The sequence below is a fragment of the Taudactylus pleione genome, unplaced genomic scaffold, assembly GCF_031769625.1.
Source record: "Taudactylus pleione unplaced genomic scaffold, aTauple2 ptg000086l, whole genome shotgun sequence".
Taxonomy (NCBI): Eukaryota; Metazoa; Chordata; class Amphibia; order Anura; family Myobatrachidae; genus Taudactylus; species Taudactylus pleione.
In genome coordinates this window covers 12,925,921-12,947,130 of record NW_028284488.1, presented here as the reverse complement: position 1 = coordinate 12,947,130, position 21,210 = coordinate 12,925,921, and the positions used below count along the sequence as shown (strand labels likewise).

General features: G+C 41.6%; 1 protein-coding gene across 5 annotated transcripts in view; it reads right to left on the bottom strand.

Annotated features, from left to right (window-relative positions):
* Positions 1–21,210, bottom strand: part of FBH1 (F-box DNA helicase 1) — a 152,077-nt gene that overhangs the window by 29,996 nt on the left and 100,871 nt on the right. For 4 of the 5 annotated variants that reach the window (XM_088468710.1, XM_088468706.1, XM_088468708.1 and 1 more), the window contains 2 exons: positions 20,501–20,698; positions 10,090–10,212 (listed from right to left, as the gene is read on the bottom strand). In XM_088468710.1, coding sequence (XP_088324836.1) covers positions 10,090–10,212; positions 20,501–20,698 — 321 coding nt within the window. The remainder of the gene's footprint in view (positions 1–10,089; positions 10,213–20,500; positions 20,699–21,210) is intronic. The other variant, XM_088468711.1, reaches the window with a different exon arrangement.

The following is a 21,210-nucleotide window of genomic DNA, read 5'->3' as shown; positions in this document are numbered from 1 at the left end:
TAATTAGTGAGACAACTGGCTTTCAAGTTTTAGTGGCACTGGATCCCACCAGAATTGCTCGGGGTACATTAAATTTTAGATATATTCAGGAACTTGCTAAATTGATAGATAATATCACCGAGATGTACGATGACACATTCAGGTACACAAGGAGAGAATTGGTGCAACACAGGCTAGTGTTGAATTATTTAACTGCTGTTACTGGAGGGTATTGCGTAACGTTAGCCACCCAATTTGGAGTAAAATGTTGCTCTTATGTCACCAATGATACCAGCGACCCTAAGGAGGTGATAGACAGGAAGATGGATGAGATTCTACAGCTAAAATGGGAATTTCGTAAGAACCATAACACTTCAGTGGCTGAAGTAGGGGAAAAGATAGAAGGATGGGTGTCATGGCTGAACCCAGTGAAATGGTTCTCAGATCTAGGGGAATGGGTCCAGGAAGTGATCGCCAGCCTAGGCAAATTCTTGATCCTTATACTAATTGTCATCATGATTATTGGCATATGCGTCCGGTGTGTTCCTATTGTGTTGAAGTGTGGAAAATGTAAAAATAGAGTGAAATGAAAGAATGAAATAATGATGGTAGCCAGTATGAATACCGAGGTAAATACAGAACTGCATTACAACCCTGAGCTAGGAAGTACCATCATTTAATGTATTATATTTAGACATGCATAGAATATATTATTGAAATGTTATTTTTAAAACACCTCAGGTAATGTCAAGTCTCAATTCCCCTTCAAGAACTGCTTTTATAAGACTGGTGCATCCCCACACCTTTCACATGATCTTCTGAGATCCGCGGTGTGCGTATAATAGTAGTTTTATGTCCCCACTCAAACACATTATTGATGGAGTAAGAACCACCTTGTGCCATCCCATAATAACACTAAATAATATGTAAATGTAAGCCTAAGTTAAAATTCCAACAAGATTGTGATAGCAGGTTGTTTGCTATCAAAGGGTGGACTGTCGAAACTGGATAATTGGCTGAGACCAGATCAGTTTAAAATTAAATCGCAGCAACGCCATCTTGCGACTGGCCGCAAGACTCCATTTTGGAAATTAGATCGCAAGACGCCATTTTGCGAATGACCGCCTAAGCGCCATTTTAGATAAACTCACCCTTTAGTACATGTGGCGATATTACTATTAGCAACATGTGATTGCATCTTTCATCATTTCTCATACACACATTAATACGCACAATTGCACTGTTAACTAGTCGCATATTAGCGAATGCATAGGACTTTGTATGAAACCGCTGTATTATTAGCTTTATGCGCACGCATCTGCCCCAAGTTAGCTAGCGTCCATATATCAAACCCCGAATACTCACACATTACATATTCACACATAAGGTTTAGTAAGTTTTAAAGTATATGATTTAAGTTGGTTCAGTTAGTTTAAATGCTGTGAAATAAAGATATTTGATAACTTAGGTTCTGTACATGCTAAGACAGCAGTGTTTGGGTTCGTACTGATCCGTACTCTTTCAACAGAATTCCGGTACTATCGGTGTGGAGATCGCATCATGCATTCGCAACTTATGGACCGCAGAGACTACAAGCAACAAAATGTATATTTTAGAAACAACTGTTAGGATGCAGCAATGGGGGTGGGAAGGGAAGACCCCCAGCTGTTAGAGGCAGGGAGAGTCTATTTGAACCAGCCTGTTAAATGCTCTGTAACAGATGCTTCTCCCCTGGAACCAATGACATCAGCAACAAACTCCTCTATTGTCCGTTCTATTCTGGGGGGGTATAAAATGTGTGCTCAAACGCTGGGTTCTTGTCTTCTTGCTGAATGTTGAATGATGAGGGGTCTCTTGCTGATATCTATCACCGGGTCCGGAAGCTCTGCGTATGTATACTGTGCTTGGGTCTGTATATTTCCTTTGCGTCTAATTGTGTCTGGATCAATAGCGTGTAACTGACTGTACTTTTACTTGAATAATACTTTGTGCTTTGGAACCACATATTCTAAGTCTGGAGTCTGGAGTATTTACTGTATGATTGCGTACGCAAATTAGCGTTATTCTTAGAGGTTTATAGGAAGGATTTTAGAAGGTATAGGCAGGGGTATATAGAGGTTCAATTTTAATATCGTCAGGGCCAAGTGTTTTTGGGATTGCAGGTGATTGTATGACGGAGGAATTTCACTTTTTCTAAAACTTCACTTTAGAGACATAAAAATATGCTAGTACCCATTTTCAAGCACCCCAAATTTGATGTGACTACTTATTTTCTACAAAAAAAACACTGCTTTATGCAATTCTTCAACACTTTTACCTAGACGCTAATAGCAAGTAATTACCACCACTTAAGTAACCCAACTAGTTCAATTAGGGCTAATACTAAACTACCATAATGATTTCTGAAGTCAGTCCATCTTTTCTGGGGTACAGAGTGATTCCCCCAATTCATCCTGCACTTTTCGCCTGGTTCACATTCACCGGGTCCTGTTTTCGCATATTTGGGAATTGAAGTAAATCGGGAGAACGCATGAAAAGTTTTCACCTCCAAAATTGGAGAAGGCGGCGAAAAGTCGGGTAGGCGAAACTGTTTTGCCGAGGCGAAACTAATTGAATACGGCCCCTAGTTGGAATGCTATACAACCCAGATGCACCAGGAGACTGCACTGATTAATTTGATATGCAACACTTTTATATCTGTGGGCGACTGAGTCTGTAAATGAAGCACAACAAAACTTGGCGTGGAAAAAAAAGCAGCAGCCTCTTTTATATACAGATTCAAACTCAGTCACACACTGATATATAAGTGGTGCATATCAAATTATTCATTGCAGTCTCCTGGTACATCTTGGTCACTTTGCAATGTCACTAAGATGCATTTTCGGGCTAAATGATGCAAAAAAGAAGTTTGGCACAAGAGTCGCACGGGACCTGGTGCGTTGAGATGGACTATTTGGCATGACTGCAGCAACAATGTATGAGGACACTAAGGGGTAAATTTACTAAAGTGAGCGTTTTTAGAAGAGAGTTTTAAAAGTGATGTTGCCCATAGCAACCAATTGTGCAATCGCTCAGTAATCGTGCACAAATCATGCACTTTTTTGTCGGAAACGACCAGCGATGCGCAGTCCCGCTGGCCGTTTCCGACATCAATCATCGCACGAAAATGCTGTATAACCTTACGATAACGTCAGGTTGAGCATGGAAGTGGATGATTCATGTGCTTACACTGAATGACTGAACATTCATAGCACAGACTGACAAACGACTGCACGATTACAATGTCGTAATCGTGCAGTCGTTTTGATGTCTTTTAGTGGATGTGTGCCTTTAGAACTAGATCATGTGTAATCTATCCAGTAAGGCAACAAATATCACTATTATTATTGTATCCTGGAAGTCTCTAATTTAGAGTTCTAAATCGTAATAGTACTGCTACCAGACGTACTACAAACCCACTTTACATGCACCCTGATTGACTAACATATTCAAATTAATCACAATGTAATGTTCGTTATTAAAGGCTTTTCTGGTTCTTTAAGATAAAGATAACCTACTAATAATTAACATATAGTAGATCACTAACATACACTAATAACATCATAAATATTCATACTTATGCCATAAACACTAAGGTTTTTAATTTATAGATGACCTTGTTTGTTAAGAAGGACTTGCACTTACTGTAGAAAGTAATATTATGGGTCATGCTTTTCAGTATACTTTTATATAAATTTAAATCACTGGTATACCATCAAATTGCAGTCAATCTATATAATGAATGATTTTTAAATCATATTGTTTGTAATATTTTTTCAAACCTATTATATATTTTGTGGATTGTTTGTACCATTTTCTATTGTCTGTATAATCATATAATGTTTTTGTACCACATGGTACATGGTAGAGACTTATATTTTACCTTGTAGATGCAAATATGGTATGTAATGTACCTGCCCTCATTTGTCCATTTGCAATGACTGGAGTAATTGTATCCATGTGAAGTGTACCGTTATCTAGTCATGCATCTCACCAGTGTAAAACTGGCCTCCCGGCAAAGCAGGAATCTCCCCAGTGGGCCCCACTGCTGTTTTTCGTACTTTATTACACCTGATGACTAGGAGGGATGAAGGGATCCGTTTGTTAGGTTGGAATGTCCGAGGTTTAAACAACAAAATTAAGAGATCTTTGCTCTTATGTGAAGTTTGGAAATACAGGCCCAATATTATTTGTTTGTCGGAGACTCACCTTACTGGAACCCAGGTTTTGGCACTTAAGAAACCTTGAATAGGTTGGATGTATCATTCTACATTTTCTCAGAATGCTAGCGGGGTGTCTATTGTCTGTTAATTTCTATATGGAACATAGGGCCTGATTCAGAGCCGGTCGCTATTTGCGCTCGCTCGTCCAGAAAATAGGGGTGGCTATTCAAATGAACCGTTCGCTGTTTGCGGTCTGTTCACGCCTCTAGGTCTGAACGAGCGAACAAAACTTGGAAACTACGCCCCCTGGCCGCTCGCATCCTACGTCATGTCCGCTATTTATTAGATTAATCGAGTACATCGACCAGGGTATGAGCTGCTCGCTATTCTTGTGGTTGGTTTTTGCTACCACAATTTTGCGAGCAGTTCTGGCTCTAAAATAACCCAGTGACGTGGTCAATGACGCTGCTGTTTTAATTATGCACACCCATAAAACGCCCGTTTTGACCTTTAAGCACGCCTGCGATCGGACCTCCACTCCCCGTTTTCAAGCACCTTCCCCTGTTACCACCCACATATGCCTCATTCTGTCACTCAAAATAGCAGGCATTCGCTATTTTGCGAGCACACGATTTTCGGCCGCAGTGAGTGGTTCGCGCATGCGTATTACGATCCGTACGCATGCGCAGTTGGGCAAACATCGCACGGAGCGAACGAGCAGCCACTTGCGTCCGGCTCTGAATCAGGGCCATAGTCAGGTGGATTCGGAGGGGCTATATGTTTTTTAAGAGCTTCTGTTAATAACACGCTATTGCATATACTTGCTATTTCCACCATATAACAATGATATAATACGTCAGGTTGTGTCCTTTGTAGCACTATCACCTACAACTCCAATCGTTTGTATAGGGGATTTCAATAATTTTATGGACTTCGTTTTGGATCGCTGGTATACATCCCAGATACATTTACCCATCTAACCTGGGTATAAGTAACAGCTGTAGTATTGTGAATCTATGCAAATGGTTAAGTTGATACCCCAGTGTTTATATATCTTTAATGCTGATACATTAATAACAATTGGAATATTAGTTTGATAAGGATGCAACAGTATATTTTATATGTTTATTATGTATTTCATTGTTTTTGTCATTTTTGTAAATATCTATAAAATATTAATAAAAACAACATGATTTAAAAAAAAAAAAAACAAGCTTGTGTTGCTGGATATGCTGTCAGCTGGAAGCGTGCCAGAAATTGAAACAGATGTATGTGATCAACCACGGAACAGGAGCTACAAAAGGAAACCTGACTAAAGATACAGCGAGGAATTTGCTAACTTTGGCCCTCATTCAGAGCCACTCGCAAACAGCAGTACGCTCGTTGCGTTCCGATGTTGACTAACCGCGCCTGCGTCGGTGTAACACTGCGCATGTGTGTACGGCAGATTGCGAGTTTTTTTGGTCTCGTTCGTCAAATAGCGTACAGGAAGTGACATGTCAAATGTCAGAACAGGGCGTTTTTGGGTGTTGACGGGGGTGGAGATGGAAAAACGCAGGCGTGGCGAGGCGTTTTTGGGGCGTACATACATTAGCAGATGCGAGCGTAAAATGTGTACGGACCGACTCATACGTCACTGGATGATCCTCTTTCCCTTCAAAATGCTCGCACAGCTTAGGGTCTGGTTACTCGACCACATTGGCGATGGCCTTCTCCTCCATCCCGGCACTCCTCGATGTTGCTGCGATTAATCGCGGGTGGTCTGAACAGCAATTAGTGGTGGATTGAAAACCGGCTTGGTATGTGTTTTGAAAGTAGTTTTTTGTGTTAGCACAAAAGCGTACGCAGGTGGAAATCATAGCTGCTAATGTGATGATTACACAATCAATTTACGTACATTTGTGGTAGTTTCTTTGGGGCTCAATTTGTTGGTTAGGGCCTATTGTAACAATAATGTCATCATGTTTTTTTGGTTTTTACCTTTTTCTTTTGGCCTGTTGAATTTGCCCCGTTATGTTAAATTTGAAACGTTCCTTAAAGAGCCATTTTTTGGGGGGGCATGTAAAATGTGGTTCTTGCCAGTTTGTGCCTTTTGGCCCAGGATTAAATGTAATCCATTTTGACAATAATGTGAGAATACAATGTCAGTTTTGTATTTTTTTTTTATTGCTCAAACAAAAAATAAAAAAAAAATCAATTAAGCTAATTGATACATTGATTGGCATGATACGATTGAGGGAGGTAGGCAGAAAAAACGAGCAGGTAATCGGAATCTGACAGTCCCACTTCCGGTTTGTACTTGTGCGTGCGTTCCCTTCAAGCCATTTCGGGGATGTACGCTCGCTATTTGGCACGCTCGTTAGTTAGAGGAGGGGTCGGCTGAGTTTGGGGCGGATTTTTAGCTGCATACGAAAATACGAGCGAGTGCTTGAATTTAAATATTTTTTTACGTACGCCCAATTGCGAGTGGGTCTGAATCAGGGCCTTTGTCTGCTGTGAACCTCAATCTATACAAGAAGTCAAGCAGCGAATGGAACAAATGGAAAATCAACCATAGTTACAGAGCTAACTGCTTTGGACAACAATGACACATGGACCATTGTGGACAGGCCGATCAACCGAAAAACAGTCAAAAACAACTGGGTCTTCTGCAAGAAATTAAACACAGATGGAAGTCTTGCTCAGTACAAAGCCTAACTTGCTGCCAAGGCCTCCACCCAGATTTACATTAAGCCACCGATGCACTACAATGTTAGTGAATTGTAAGTCTGCTTTAGCCCATACAATGAGTTATTTAACAATGTGGCCGCTGCTGGAACCTCAAACATGACGGTGTGTTACTAGAAACTGACTTGTACATTCCAAAACTGATCATTGATTATACTACAAATGGAAAGAAAAAAAGCTTATTCATCATAGCTGTGTATGTGGTTGATTTATTGCTTGATGGACAGGAGAGCCAGATAGCAGAAGTGAAATTGTTGCTAAGTGACAGGTCCAATTAAAAAGTCCTCTGGCCTGCACACCAATTATTGGGTCTGAGGATTGTACAAGATTTGGATCCTGGTACTGTAAAGCTGGCCACACATCTAAAGATTATCTGTCCAACCAGCCAACTAGTTGATTGGTTGGAATGAAAATCTGGTAAGGTATGGGAGTAACTGATGATCAGCAATTTGCTCCTAAATGCCAGAAAACAGATGAAAATTATCGTCAGACAAGTTTGTTAAACGTTTGATCTAAACAACTTGTTCAAACAGCAGTTTTTGTCCATTTTCCGGCATTTAGGAGCAAATTGCTGATTGTCATTTGCTTTCATACTTTACCAGATTTTCATTCCAACCAATGAACTAGTTGGCTGGTTGGACAGATAATCTTTAGATGTGTGGCCAGCTTTAGTTAACCATTCATGAAAGGGACAGGGAAAGAGGTAAGTATCTGCACACACAATTGTCCAAAAATGAGGCCCCAACTAAAGTCAAATAAATCATATATTTGGATATGGGGGTGCAGCACTAATCAAGCAAAATGAGACATGGAATACAAAAAGAAAGAAATGGGGTTGTTTTGTAAGACGTACAAGAGAAATTAATTCAAGAAAATGTAACCTTTATTAAGTATTATGTAAAAATTATCCCAAAGCAAAAGGGATAGAACAGTAAAATATAACTAGGTGAAACTAATTAACAATACACGTGCCAGTGCAAACATGAAAAAAAGAAAATATTGTGAACTACACATAAATAAAAAGCAGGGTCCACTGATACTGATCATTCCCTCTGGAACATTCTATTATAATGAGAGTTGAATTATATCACTTCAAAATGACCAGGATAGAAATGAGTTAGTAAATATTATAATATTAGCCTATAGTTGGCTTAAATTCCTGTCTATGCCCAACATTATTTGCAATATTCATATCTATTACATTTTATTGAATTAATTTCTCTTGTGCGCCTTACAAAACAACCCCATTTCTTTCTTTTTGTATTCACTGTTAGTTAACCAACAAGGATACAAATTTAGTATGGCAGACGCTAAACCTATGAGCACACCAATTGATAAAAGCACAAAAACAACAAAAGCTATATGTCCAGCGTCAGACATACAGGAATTGAGCAGATTTCCTTATTAAAATGTGTCACTGAAACTTTATGCAGGAGTTGGCACACATCCAGACATTATACATTCAGGGCCTGATTCAGAGCCGCTCGCTAGAAGTGATCGCTTGCACTATGTGTATGCAAACTGCGTATGCAGTGCTATTGCACAGCAATGCATTAGCACGCCCAGTATTTCTTAGAGAGCGATCACATAGTGTATGCAGATACCCACCAGCCTGTTTTAAGACTTCCACTTGAGCACGTCATGTCCAGGAAGTGTATGCAACCATCGGTACATCGGATGCTATCGCAGCACTTGAGGTTGACTATACCCTACCGTAAGCACTGTGAGCACTGCAGTGTAAAAACCAGCCAGGTGACACGTACTATGATGCTGTCTTATAACTATGCACACCTCTAAAACGCCGTTGAGATGCTCAGGGCCGCCTGCGTTTGCACCTCCACTCCCCCGTTTTTAATGGCCAGCCCCTGTTACCACCTACAAACGGCTTCCCCTGTCACTCACTCTGATGGGCTGTCTATGTGCAGCGAATGAATGCATTGGGAACTTTCGCTAAGGTGTGCACATGCGCACTGCGATGCATACGCATGAGCACAATGCATACACACTGCAAACCATCGATAGTAGCGAGAGTATGCATCTTAGCGAGCGGGTCTGAATCAGTCAGTTGTGTTATCCAATTTTGCAAACAACCCTGGAAGGGAGCATTGGATTGCTGTGAAAAGTATTCTAGATACTAGCCACTTAAAACTAAAGTTGCGGGCCTTCAATGATGCCGATTGGGGATCAGACAAGAACAATAGGCGTTCCTACACTAGATACCTATTCGCCCGAGCTGGCACAGCCGTCAGCTTGGCTAGCAGAAAACAGCCTACTTTTGCCTTGTCTACCACAGAAGCTGAGTGTGGCACTCACAGAAACAGCCAAAGAGGTGTTGTGGCTGAAGGAGACTGTGAACTGGGTCTACTTTGTTCAAATGACAGAGTCAACATTGCATGCGACAAAGGTGCAATATATACTTATATATTGTAAACTGCTTATAAAAAGTTTAATAAAAAAAATATTCTAAAAATGTATCACAATAGGATGATGCATAATACTGAAATTACCAGTTGACGTTGGAGAATAAATTTTTGTACTATCACAATGGCATCTTACTTTTGCTGGGCATACACAGCCAGATAAAATGTCTGTCAGACCGACAGACATTTTATCTGGCCGGCTGCCAGCCGCAGATGTCGCCGGCATACACTGTGAGAGAAATCTCACAGTGTATAGCCCGACATCCATGCTCCACCCCCAGGGGTGGAGACATTTCCCTGTTCCTTCCATAGGAAGGAACACAGGAAATGTCTGTCTGTCGGCCGCGGCTGGGCATACACTGCCCGATGCGGCCAACAGTTTACTGGGAAATATCGCATCGGACGGGCATGCTGGACAATCCAGCATGCCCGACCGAGCAATATTTAACCCACGGTCGCCCCCCCCACACGCTACAATTATCGCGGCGATCCGTCCCGATAATTGTAGCTTGTATGGCCAGCATTAGCCATGAAATTCTTTGCTTAGGTTTTAGAAAATGAGAAACCTTGTGTTCACAAGTAAGGACAGCTTTATCTTTATCAAAACAGTTCAAATCAGCAACTGTATTTCACATAAATAGACTTTAGTTAACACTTACTGAAAGTTACCTCCAAACACCTGCCTGCAAGTGTTCCTTACTACAGATGGTATTAAAAACACCTTAGAACACACTATTTCCATTGAAGTTAAGTTTACTCACTAATTCGGATCTGTAGCCTCTGTAGGTTGTGTCTGGCACATGGAACTTTTATAAAATCATCTGTAACCTCCACAGAATCAAACTCCATTCCTTTAGCTTTATGCACGGTTCCCAAAACATAATCTGAAAAATGACAGAAAAGGGAAGGGTAGTTATATTTTATGCAAAACAGAATTTAAATGGTAGAAAGAGCAGATAAGCATGTGTATCAATGTATACAACAGCATTGACATAATATATATTGATTATCTCTGTTTTCTGGAAATGTACCAAGCCATGCTTGTTGTCCTGACTGTTATGCAAAATGATAAATGTGAAAATGTAGCATATGTACTTTGTGGTCTAACTTGGGTGCCTAGCCTATTCCTTCTCAATATACTGTTTTCCCTATAATCTATAAAAACAGACTGAATTACAAAAAAAATAAAATAAAGAAGATTGGTCCATGTAAACTAAGTAGAAAAAGGAGGGGGGTTTAACCCCCTATTGTTCCTCAGCACACTGAATTATACTTGCAACAATATATGAACACTATAGAACTTCAGAGATATTGGTTGCATGCATTTGCAAATACATGGGAGGCTGCTAGGCCACGTCACGGCTTCTCTGTCACTAGTAGTCCCTAACACTGAGGGGTTCACGTACGGGGAGTAGAGCACCCCAAAAAACGTCCAGCCCAGGACCCCCCCCAGGCATCACACGAAAATGGAAAAAGAGTGAAAGTGCAGTGTAAAGTATAGATGTGTGCGAGTAGTTAATAAGTGTTGAAAAAGAGGTTAAAATATATGTGAAAAAATTACATGAATAAAAAACAAACAAACGCTGATGTGAACAGTAACTATGTGTATTAAGTGGTGATGCCCTGAGGAGGCCCAGCCAGGTATATAACTTAAAATCGTATTAACCAGCCCCAGCGGCATAGATATGAGGAAGTAACTAAAGACAAATAACTACACCATACACTCAGACCACTCTATGCAGAATATATGGGCAAAGCTCAACAAACCAGCCAATGTTAGCAGGAAGGAGCAGGAAAGTAGCACAGCTGCTAGGAGCAGGCCATCAGAGGAGACAGGAGCCTTTGCTTCACTCTCGGACGCTGAGACAGGCTATAGCTAAAATGGCCGCTCAGCGTTCTGGAGGGGGAGGAGTAAAAGTACAATGTTCCTGGTGCTTGCTGGCCTCGAAGGTGAAGTGCATACCTCTCCCGTCTGTTCTAAACCCCTGGGATAATGGCCACCGCTGCAATAAAGCAGCCCTTGCTCCATATCAAAGCCCTCGGTGGTCTAGTGGTGAGCACAGTCAGACCGGGTGCCCCTCACTACCAGCACCGCCGAAGATCTCCTGCTGCGGCGGTGATAGCCGCTGACTCGCGGCTCCCTGTTTGCAGGGAGCCGCTGCTTACCTTCCCCCATTGTGCTGCGGCTGGCGGCTCCTATGTGTGTGGGAGTCCGCGGCCGAAGTCACTAATACAGTCGCCAGTGTTGCGGCCACCGGCGCTGGGTTAGTGGCGTGGACGCCTTACACTGCCCACTCTAAAAAAACCTACAAATGAAAGTAAATAAAATAAACAGTGGGGAACCAGTAGCCCCCCTATAACCTGGTGCCCAGCTCCTGCTGGCACCAAACTCAAACTGAGGTCCAGTGCCTGGGAGCGGGGTATAGAGGAGAGGACCCTGGGCTTGTGGGTAAATTGCATTAACCGTTTGGTGCCCAGACTCATCTCTCCAGGCTATACCCAGTGTTGTCCCTGTGCCCCTAGTGGAGGAAAAAGAAATAGGGGTTTTACACAACATATCATCTGCTCAGGAGGAATCGGTATGAAATAACCCTAACCTCTCCCCGGGGGTGCCTAACCCTCCCAGGGGTGCCAATCTCTTGACAATCGGGATGCTTCTAGTTGTGCAGATGCTCCCAATCTCCTTCGGGATATCGGCGTCGGCATTATGACGGGATTCAGGCGTTGGTATATCGACGTCCAGGATCCCGTCTGCCAGGAATCTAACTACATCCTGCTCAGGAGGTGGTGAAAAACTTTTTGCTATGAAAAATTTGGACCAGCGAAAAGCTGCGGCTAGTAGGATTGTGTGATAAGCATTTTTACACCAGTGTAAACTTTTCATGAAAATGCGGCTTATCGCGTCAAATTGAATTCCCCCTAAGGCTGATAAAATAAACCTGGCCCAGATTAATCCACCCATGTACGCCAATGAATCAAGTTCAGTGATTTCTGAACTACTGTACTATTACTAACAATTATGGACTTTCCCATAACTAGATCAATGCAACAAAATTGGTGTAATGGAAATATTCACCAATCTTTAAAAAAAGAACTTAATTGTAACCAGGAAATTATAAACATGCAAGTCTAAACTTCAGTTGCAGATAAATTTGAAGGTTATAATACTGAAAAATATTGTAGAAAATAATTTGATATGTTTCATGAAGGACAGGTCATGCCCAACAAATAGGATTTTTGTTAGAAGGACGTAAGCATTATATTAGTTCTTGGTAGTACCAGGGGTGTATCTATAATGGGTGCAGACCCTGCACCCATAGTCAATTACACTTACCTTTCCACCGATCCCCGAAGTGTTGCTCCGCAGTGCCAGACCGGCGCTGTAGAGCAGCAAACACTCACTGGGAAAATGGCGGCGGCCAATTTCCCGGTGGTCTGCGCATGCGCAGAAAATATGTCCCCGGGAAAGTAGGCGCAGGCGCCATTTTCCCGGAGACTAGCGCATGCGATGTAGATTCTGGCATGAAGCCAGAATCTACAGCTCTCAGTGCCGCTGAGCCCCCGTCAGAGAGGAGGGGGCCCAAACGGAGGCGGCACACGGGCCCCCTCCTCTCTTAAAACGCCCCTGGGTAGTACAATTAATTTGATTTATGTGGAATTACCAAAAGCATTCAAAACTGTTCCACATCGTAGTCTAGTGCATAAGGTGACAGTACAGAGGAAAAATATGTACTGGACATGGGTACGAAAATGGTTGATGGGCAGAAAAAGGATAGTCACAACTGGAATGTAATCAGACTGGGCTAAAGATAATAGCAGTGTATTTCAGGAATCAGTACTGGGTACTGTCTTTTTATGGTAAATGGATTATATACAGTGCATCTGGAAAGTATTCACAGCGCTTCACTTTTTCCACATCTTATGTTACAGCCTTATTCCACAATGGAATAAATTAATTTTTGTCCTCAAAATTCTACACACAATACTCCATAATGACAACGTGTATAAAGTTTTTGGGAGATATTTGCTAATTTAATTAATAAAAACAAACTAAGAAATCACATGTACATAAGTATTCACAGCCTTTGCCATGAAGCTCAAAATTGAGCTCAGATGCATCCTGTTTCCACTGATCATCCTTGAGATGTTCCTACAGCTTAATTGGAGTCTACCTGTGGTAAATTCAGTTGTTTGGACATGATTTTGAAAGGCATACACCTGTCTATATGAGGTCCCACACTTGACAGTGCATGTCAGAGCACAAACCAAGCATGAAGTCCAAGGAATTGTCTGTAGACCTCCGAGACAGGATTGTCTCGAGGCACAAATCTGGGGAAGGGTACAGAAAAATGTCTGCTACTTTGAAGGTCCCAAATGAGCACAGTGGCCTCCATCATCCGTAAATGGAGGCAATTCAGGAACCACCAGGACTCTTCCTAGAGTTGGCCGGCCGTCTAAATTGAGCGATCGTGGGAGAAGGGCCCTAGTCAGGGAGGTGACCAAGAACCCAATGGTCACTCTGTCAGATCTACAGCATTCACCTGTGGAGAGAATGCCTTCCAGGAGGACAACCATCTCTGCAGCAATCCACTAATCAGGCCTGTATGGTAGAGTGGCCAGAGGGAAGCCACTCCTTAGTAAAAAGCACATGGCAGCCCGCCTGGAGAGTCCCAAAATGCACCTGAAGGACTCTCAGACCATGAGAAACAAAATTCTCTGGTCTGATGAGACAAAGATTGGACTCTTTGGCATCAATGCCAGGCGTTATGTTTGGAGGAAACCAGGCACCGCTCATCACCAGGCCAATACCATCCCTACAGTGAAGCATGGTGGTGGCAGCATCATGCTGTGGGGATGTTTTTCAGTGGCAGGAACTGGGAGACTAGTGGGGATAGAGGGAAAGATGAATGCAGCAATGTACAGACATAACCTGGATGAAAACCTGCTCCAGAGCGCTCTTGACCTCCGACTGGGGCGACGGTTCATCTTTCAGTAGGACAACGACCCTAAGCACACAGCCAAGATATCAAAGAAGTGGCTTCAGGACAACTCTGTGAATATCCTTGAGTGGCCCAGACTTGAATCCGATTGAACATCTCTGGAGAGATCTGGAAATGGCTGTGCACCAACGCTTCCCATCCAACCTGATGGAGTTTGAGAGGTGCTGCAAAGAGGAATGGACAAAACTGCCCAAAGATAGGTGTGCCAAGCTTGTGACATCATATTCAAAAAGACTTGAGGCTGTAATTGCTGCCAAAGGTGCATCAACAAAGTATTGAGCAAAGGTTGTGAATACTTATGTACATGTGATTTCTTATTTATTTATTAAATTTGCAAAAATCTCAAAAAAACTTTTTACACATTGTCATTATGGGGTATTGTGTGTAGAATTTTGAGGATGAAAATGAATTTATATCACTTTGGAATAAGGCTGACAGCTTAAAATTTAGGATTATAGACTGGGTACGCCCATCTATGTTGGTGGGTGGTCAAGTCTTACTTCTACGTAGGAGCGAGAGTCGATGGATACATAATCTGGACATCGCAGCTCATCGGGGGCTAAATGAGAACCCTCTAAATTTGGTGAATTATTTTTATTTACCCCCTGAATTTACGCTTTGACCTCCACGTATTATTGAGGTTTTCCTATTATTTTTTTTGTCTGTCATATTTATACCTTGCTTACTCTTCTAATGCTTATTATCCACGTGGTTTATTCTGCAGTAATGTGTTTTGTGCTTTTTAGCCTCCAGGTCCCTTTATTTATTCGCTTTCTGGCCCCAATGATTCATATATTATATTTATTATTACGTTCTTTGCAATTGGTTTTGTTGTCCCAGCCAGGCCTCTGCTATTTGTTGACTATTTGGTAGTTTGCGTTTCAGCAGCTACACATGACACTTCTGGTTTGTGTTCCAGCAGTGTTTGCTGTGAGCTTCCGGTCAGTGCTTATATGCCTGCATGGTGTCCTACACTTTAGGCAGATCTCTAACCCAGGTGAGGTAAATGATGCCTGTTACACTGGAAGTTTTGTTTTGCCTTCCTAAGGAGCAATATTATTATACAGATGGGTCCACATACATCTAGCCTCCTGGCACGTTAAACAGCCTTTCTAGTCGCGCAATGCCGAGCATCTGTTCGTGCATCTTTTTACCTTCAAATGTGTCTTATAATAGATAGCACAATCAGCTTCAGCTGATTAAAATGATATGCAGCATCCCTATGTTCTCTATGCGTCTGTAGGTGTATCTGCATGCTAAACACTACGTTACAGTGTTACAGCTGCTGACACTGTAATGTAGCGTTTCGCATCCAGATACACCGGTACTCGCTCAGAGAACATAGGCATGCTGCATATCATTTTAATCAGCAGAAGCTGCTTGTGCTATCTATTCGCATCGTTGTGCGCATAAGACACATTTGAAGGTAATAAGACATACGAAAAGACGCTTGGCGCTACCGAGTCACACTGAGCTCCCGTGTTGTGTGGCGCAACTTGTAGCGCACGGAGGATTATTACCAGTTATTTATATAGCGCACACATATTCCGCAGCGCTTTACAGAGAATATTTGGCCACTCACATCAGTCCCTGCCCCAGTGGAGCTTACACTCTATATTCCCTATCACATGCTCACACACACTAGGGATAATTTTTGCTGGGAGCCAATTAACCTACCAGTATATTTTTGGAGTGTGGGAGGAAACCGGAGCACCCGGAGGAAACCCACGCAAGCACAGGGAGAATATACAAACTCCACACAGTTAGGGCCGTGGTGAGAATTGAACCCACGACCTCAGTGCTGTGAGGCAGTAACTCTAACCATTACACCGTCTGTGCTGCCCCAGGATAGATGTATGTGGGAACATCTGTATTTTGTGAAACATTTTACTTGATGGGACTAGTGCTATTATTTTTACCTTATGATGTTACAATGTTTTGCTTATAATTTAATTTTTTAGCCTTATGATGAAAGGCCAATCAAGCCTAATCAAGAAGTTTGGTGATAAACATTTACATTTAGAACAGCTAGTCTACCTCATGTAGAAGGTTACGAATTTAAGAGCTATCACAGGACTTTTGCCCTGATATTGTTAAGAAAATGTTAAGTTGTGTAATGTGAGAAATCTGTACTAGTCTCAATATATACAAGATTTTGAGCAGGACCACAATGTGACCTGACCATGCCATTTTGAAGATGTTAATACTGTGATTAATGGAGCATAACTGTATTGCAAATACATTGTGGTAGTTTTAGCGCAAAATATGAGATGCATGTATCTTTCTAGTCAACTTTATCTTTAGTAAGAGATTTCTGAAGTGTCAATAGCCACTGTCAGTGCATGGGGTTTAGATTGGATGTATGTGGTCAATATAAAATTCTGTTTAAATATCCCTACTAAGAACACTCTGGAGTGAGCTGATGAGACATTTGGACAACAGGTACTGTAGAGTGTGCACTAGTCATTTATGGAAGAAAATATATAAGTTACAAGGTTGGTCAGTCCCCACTTCATGAGACGTTTGGTTGTGGGGTATTATTGTTTAAGAACCCTGTGTATCGGGAAGGATGTGCCCTGTAAGATCTGAAAAACAGCATTAGATGTTATGTGCTGGCTGTTCCACCTGACATGTTACGTTTTGCTATAGAGAATGCTGTTCTTTGGATGGAAACGGTTATTTACCACAATAGCAGACGCATTGTACAGCTGTACTGCTACTCAAATGATTTTTACTTGACACAGTGCCACCTGGTGACATAATTTGTAGGTAATATGCATTCTCTGAACTTTGTCTTTCTGTTATTACATAGTCTAGTTTAATTACTGTATTATCACTGTTTTGTTCTCTAATTGTACAGCACAACAGAATATTCTCATGCTATATAAGTAAATGTTAATACCTACTGTTTTTTTTATAATTAAACTTGCCCCAGAGTTCTCTAAGTAGGGATACTTACATTTTATCAGCCATGCATGCATTAACAAATAATTTGTCATTAAACCCTCCAATTTGTAATCTTTTATCACTATTGTTGCTGTCATTAATGATTCCACTGATATGACAAAGATTATGGAGAAGAGAACAAAGATTAGTGGTGACAAAGGGGACTTCAATTTCCACTATATGTACAAATTGGGGAACAGATAAAGCCTATATTCAGGACTCTAGCATTTTTAGATTTTTATTCTTACGTTAAAGTATTTCTCAGAGGGTACAGAGAGCCTCTGTTGGAGGTTGGCACTTGGAATAATTTAAATTAATTTGATGCTACTCCTTTTTATACTTACCGAACACCAACAGGACAGAACGAAACTAAAAAGAGAGCAAGAGAGGGAGGAAGAACTTCATCTCTAAAAACAGAGAAAGAGAAAATGATTTAACGCAAGAATGAGAATCTTTTCATCGTCCTATGAGGCACATGAGAATGTTGACATGGTCCTAATGGCGACAAAACAGTGGGTCCTGGCTGTGCAACAATCGCATACCCAAGGGCGTTTTAAGAGAGGAGGTGGCCCATGTGCAGCCTCAGTGCGGGCCCCCTCCTCTCTCCAGCAGTACCACTGTGCACCGGGTGCAGTAGATTCTGGCTTAGTGCCAGAATCTACTGTGCATGGGCAGGTCTCCAAGAGAATGGCCACTGCCATTTTCCCAGTGATATTTGCTGCTCTGCTGCAGAGCAGCAGTACGGACAAGTAAGTATAAGACTAATGTGTGCGGTGTGGGCCCCCCTGGACCCAGGGGCCCGTGTGCCCCACACCCCCTGCCCCCATTATAGAAACCCCCTGCACATACTTCACAAAGCTCTGGAGATGCAGCAGTGTCTACCAGGTCCGGCGGTGTCAGCTGATGCAGAGTTCCGCAGTGTCATCTGATCCAGTGATTCCAGCGGTGAGTACTATCCCTACCCCTCACACTTACCTTAACCATCCCCCCCACAGCCTAACCCTAATGCCAGCATTCTGCAGAATGTCGGCATTTCAGATGTCAACATTGTGCACATGATAACATTCTATATCATAACGGTCAACATTCTAGTATCAATTTTATGATTATCGACATGGTGACTATGGGGCAGACTAGATGGGCCAAGTGGTTCTTAACTGCCGTCAAATTCTATGTTTCAAATTCTAGGACTTCACCCCAACATGCAGTGATGATATGCTAGAGGCACAAGTGACCAGTCATTATTTAGTGATATAGTAGTTGAGGTCAAGAAGTTTATCTGGTGCACTTCTCTAAAAGATAAAATATGAACAAAGAACTATATTTAGGTAACACAAAGTGATAAATGTGTTACCAGACTATCAAAAGATTCTAATATAGTAAAAAAAAAATATAAGATCCAATCACCATTTTTGCATTACACAGGCAATAAGGTATAACAAGTCAAACCAACAAGTGTTCAGGCGTTGCGCTCTAGCACAATAGAGGGAACTACATTCCAAGGGGTTGAGTCCAGTATGTCAACAAAGAGCTACTGATGGATTATGTGATAGCTTTGTGGTTCCAGGTTTGTGCAAGACAGATTTGCCATGGAATCTCACATTACAATGGAATATAGTCTGATTAAATATTTCAGTTCCCTCTTCAAATTCTCTTCTGAGGTAGCAGAGTTCTATATTATTTGTATAGTTCTGAAAGGTGTTCCTGACAATTCTAGACAGGGGTGTAACTAGAACTTTGTGAGCCCCGCAGCAATATTGAAGGGGCTCACAACTTTTTTCTGCAGACATTGTTCCCACACAGTAGAGTCCTAGTTAATTTTATGCCTCACAGCAGTATCCCAAATATATAATATGCCACAGTGCCTGAAGTTCACCTTATACCACAGAGCCCACAGTTCGCATTATGCCATAGCGCCCAGTTTGCATTATGCCACAGCGCCCACAGTTAGCATTAGCACATTTCTCAACCTTGTCAGGTGGAAGAAAAAAAATAATGAAATCTGTAAACTGCTCACCATTATCTACTGTATTCATATACACTGTATTCAATACATTAATATTGAGGTGAGTAGTTTGTAGACTGTCCCTTTCTGTATTCAATACAATGTCAACTGTGCTTACCACTCTGTTTGGCACTGATGCCAATGAGAGCTAGGAGCAAAGGATGTGGGCCCTGGAGGGGAGCCCCATAGCATAGACACACCCTGCCATTATAGTTACACAACTGTCCCTAGGGATGGTAGCGGGTACCTGGTCAGATTAGTGACCGTTAGCAAGAACTCTATTTTCAGTTGCACCAATATACCTGATTCACTGATCTGATTGGTTGCTATGGGCAACATCTCCACTTCTAAAAACTCTCACTTTAGTAAATTTCCTCCCAGGTGTGATTTATTTACAATCAGATTGTGTACTTTTTTTAAAGAGTTTAAGCATTCTTTTAAATGGAACATCAGAGGAAATAGGTTTAAAATCTTATAACTGCACACGATTTGCCCAAGGATTAGGGTGTAATAGAGGTTGATGATTAAGATAGCCCAGAAGATTGCAGTTACTGGCCCTCGGCTTCATCAAAATCTGCAAATTGTAAATAAATTATTTCTTCTATCCTTGTTTACCCATTTGTGGATGAGCAGTCACTTAGTACTGATTTACTGGGCATTATAATCAATTTTGTTCCGTGAGACATGGTGGTGAGAATTTAGGAAGCATCGGCTTCTGTGAGCCGCTGCTTCCCGGTGGGTTGCAGGTACATATTTAAAACAGCACCCGGAGTCGGTGTAAAGCACACCGGACTTTACACTGACTCCTGGTGCCGTTTTAAATATGTATCTGCAACCCGCCCGGAAGCAGCGGCATACAGAAGCCGATGCTTCATAAATTCTCCCCATGGAGTCTCTGGCACAAAATGTCTTGCTCCAGTCGCAATTAGTACACACCACCACTTTAACTGGATAACTCTACCATCTATATGACAAAGAGGATGTTACCTTTCAGTCTGCTTACAATGTCAGAATATATCTTGTTCCATATGGCTTAAAAGAATAGCTGTCAACATCATGAAAAGTTTGAGAATGGCAAAGATCATTCACAGCAGAGTGAAAACGATTATAATTACTGTAATTTTATAAACTTTCATTTATGATTTAGCATAACAAAATAGGATTTTTATGAACCACAAGCAAATTGTTAAGGATAAACCAGCAACTATTTAGTGCCCAAACCTGCATGTGTTGCATCAGACGTATGACATTTTTCTATTCTCTTCACCAGCTCAGGTATTCGCTTGTTGTATTTTTCAACAATTGCAATTTTGCCTTCCAATTCTTTATCTTCAGAACTCACTGCGTATTTTTTTAATGCTGAATAGCCACCTTTTTTTATCCATGTTGCTATGAAATGGTCTTTTATATATTGTCCTCCTATCAAGAAAATAAAATAGAGATGCTCTTGTCAAATGTGTCACAGCTGTGGACTATTTTTTTTGTCACAAGCACTGTGGCATATAGACATTTCTTTAAAGAAAAAAAAAAAAGATGACCAAAAGTGAGTACTTCCCACGTAACAATCCAACTACTTACTTTCAATCTAAAAATTAAATCTGTTGCTCCAGGAAAACAGCATTACTAATACCCCTTTCAGACATACGACCCTGGAAATTTCCTGCTAAGACCCTGGAATTTATCCTGTGCAAAATCCCGGGTATTTGGTCGAGACCCCCCTTTCACACTACAGCGTCTACCCGGGAAATTCCCAGGTAGACCTCTTTCAGACAAGAGCAGGGTTTTTTATAGATTACCTGCCTCTCCTCTGCAGTCTGCCCCTCCTAGTCTATCCCCTCTCCGGGTGCCGCTGATGAGGTCATCAAAATGCAGCAGGCAGCCAGCCAATCCCAATCCAGCCATTTTTTATTTTAATAATAAATTTGTTTTAT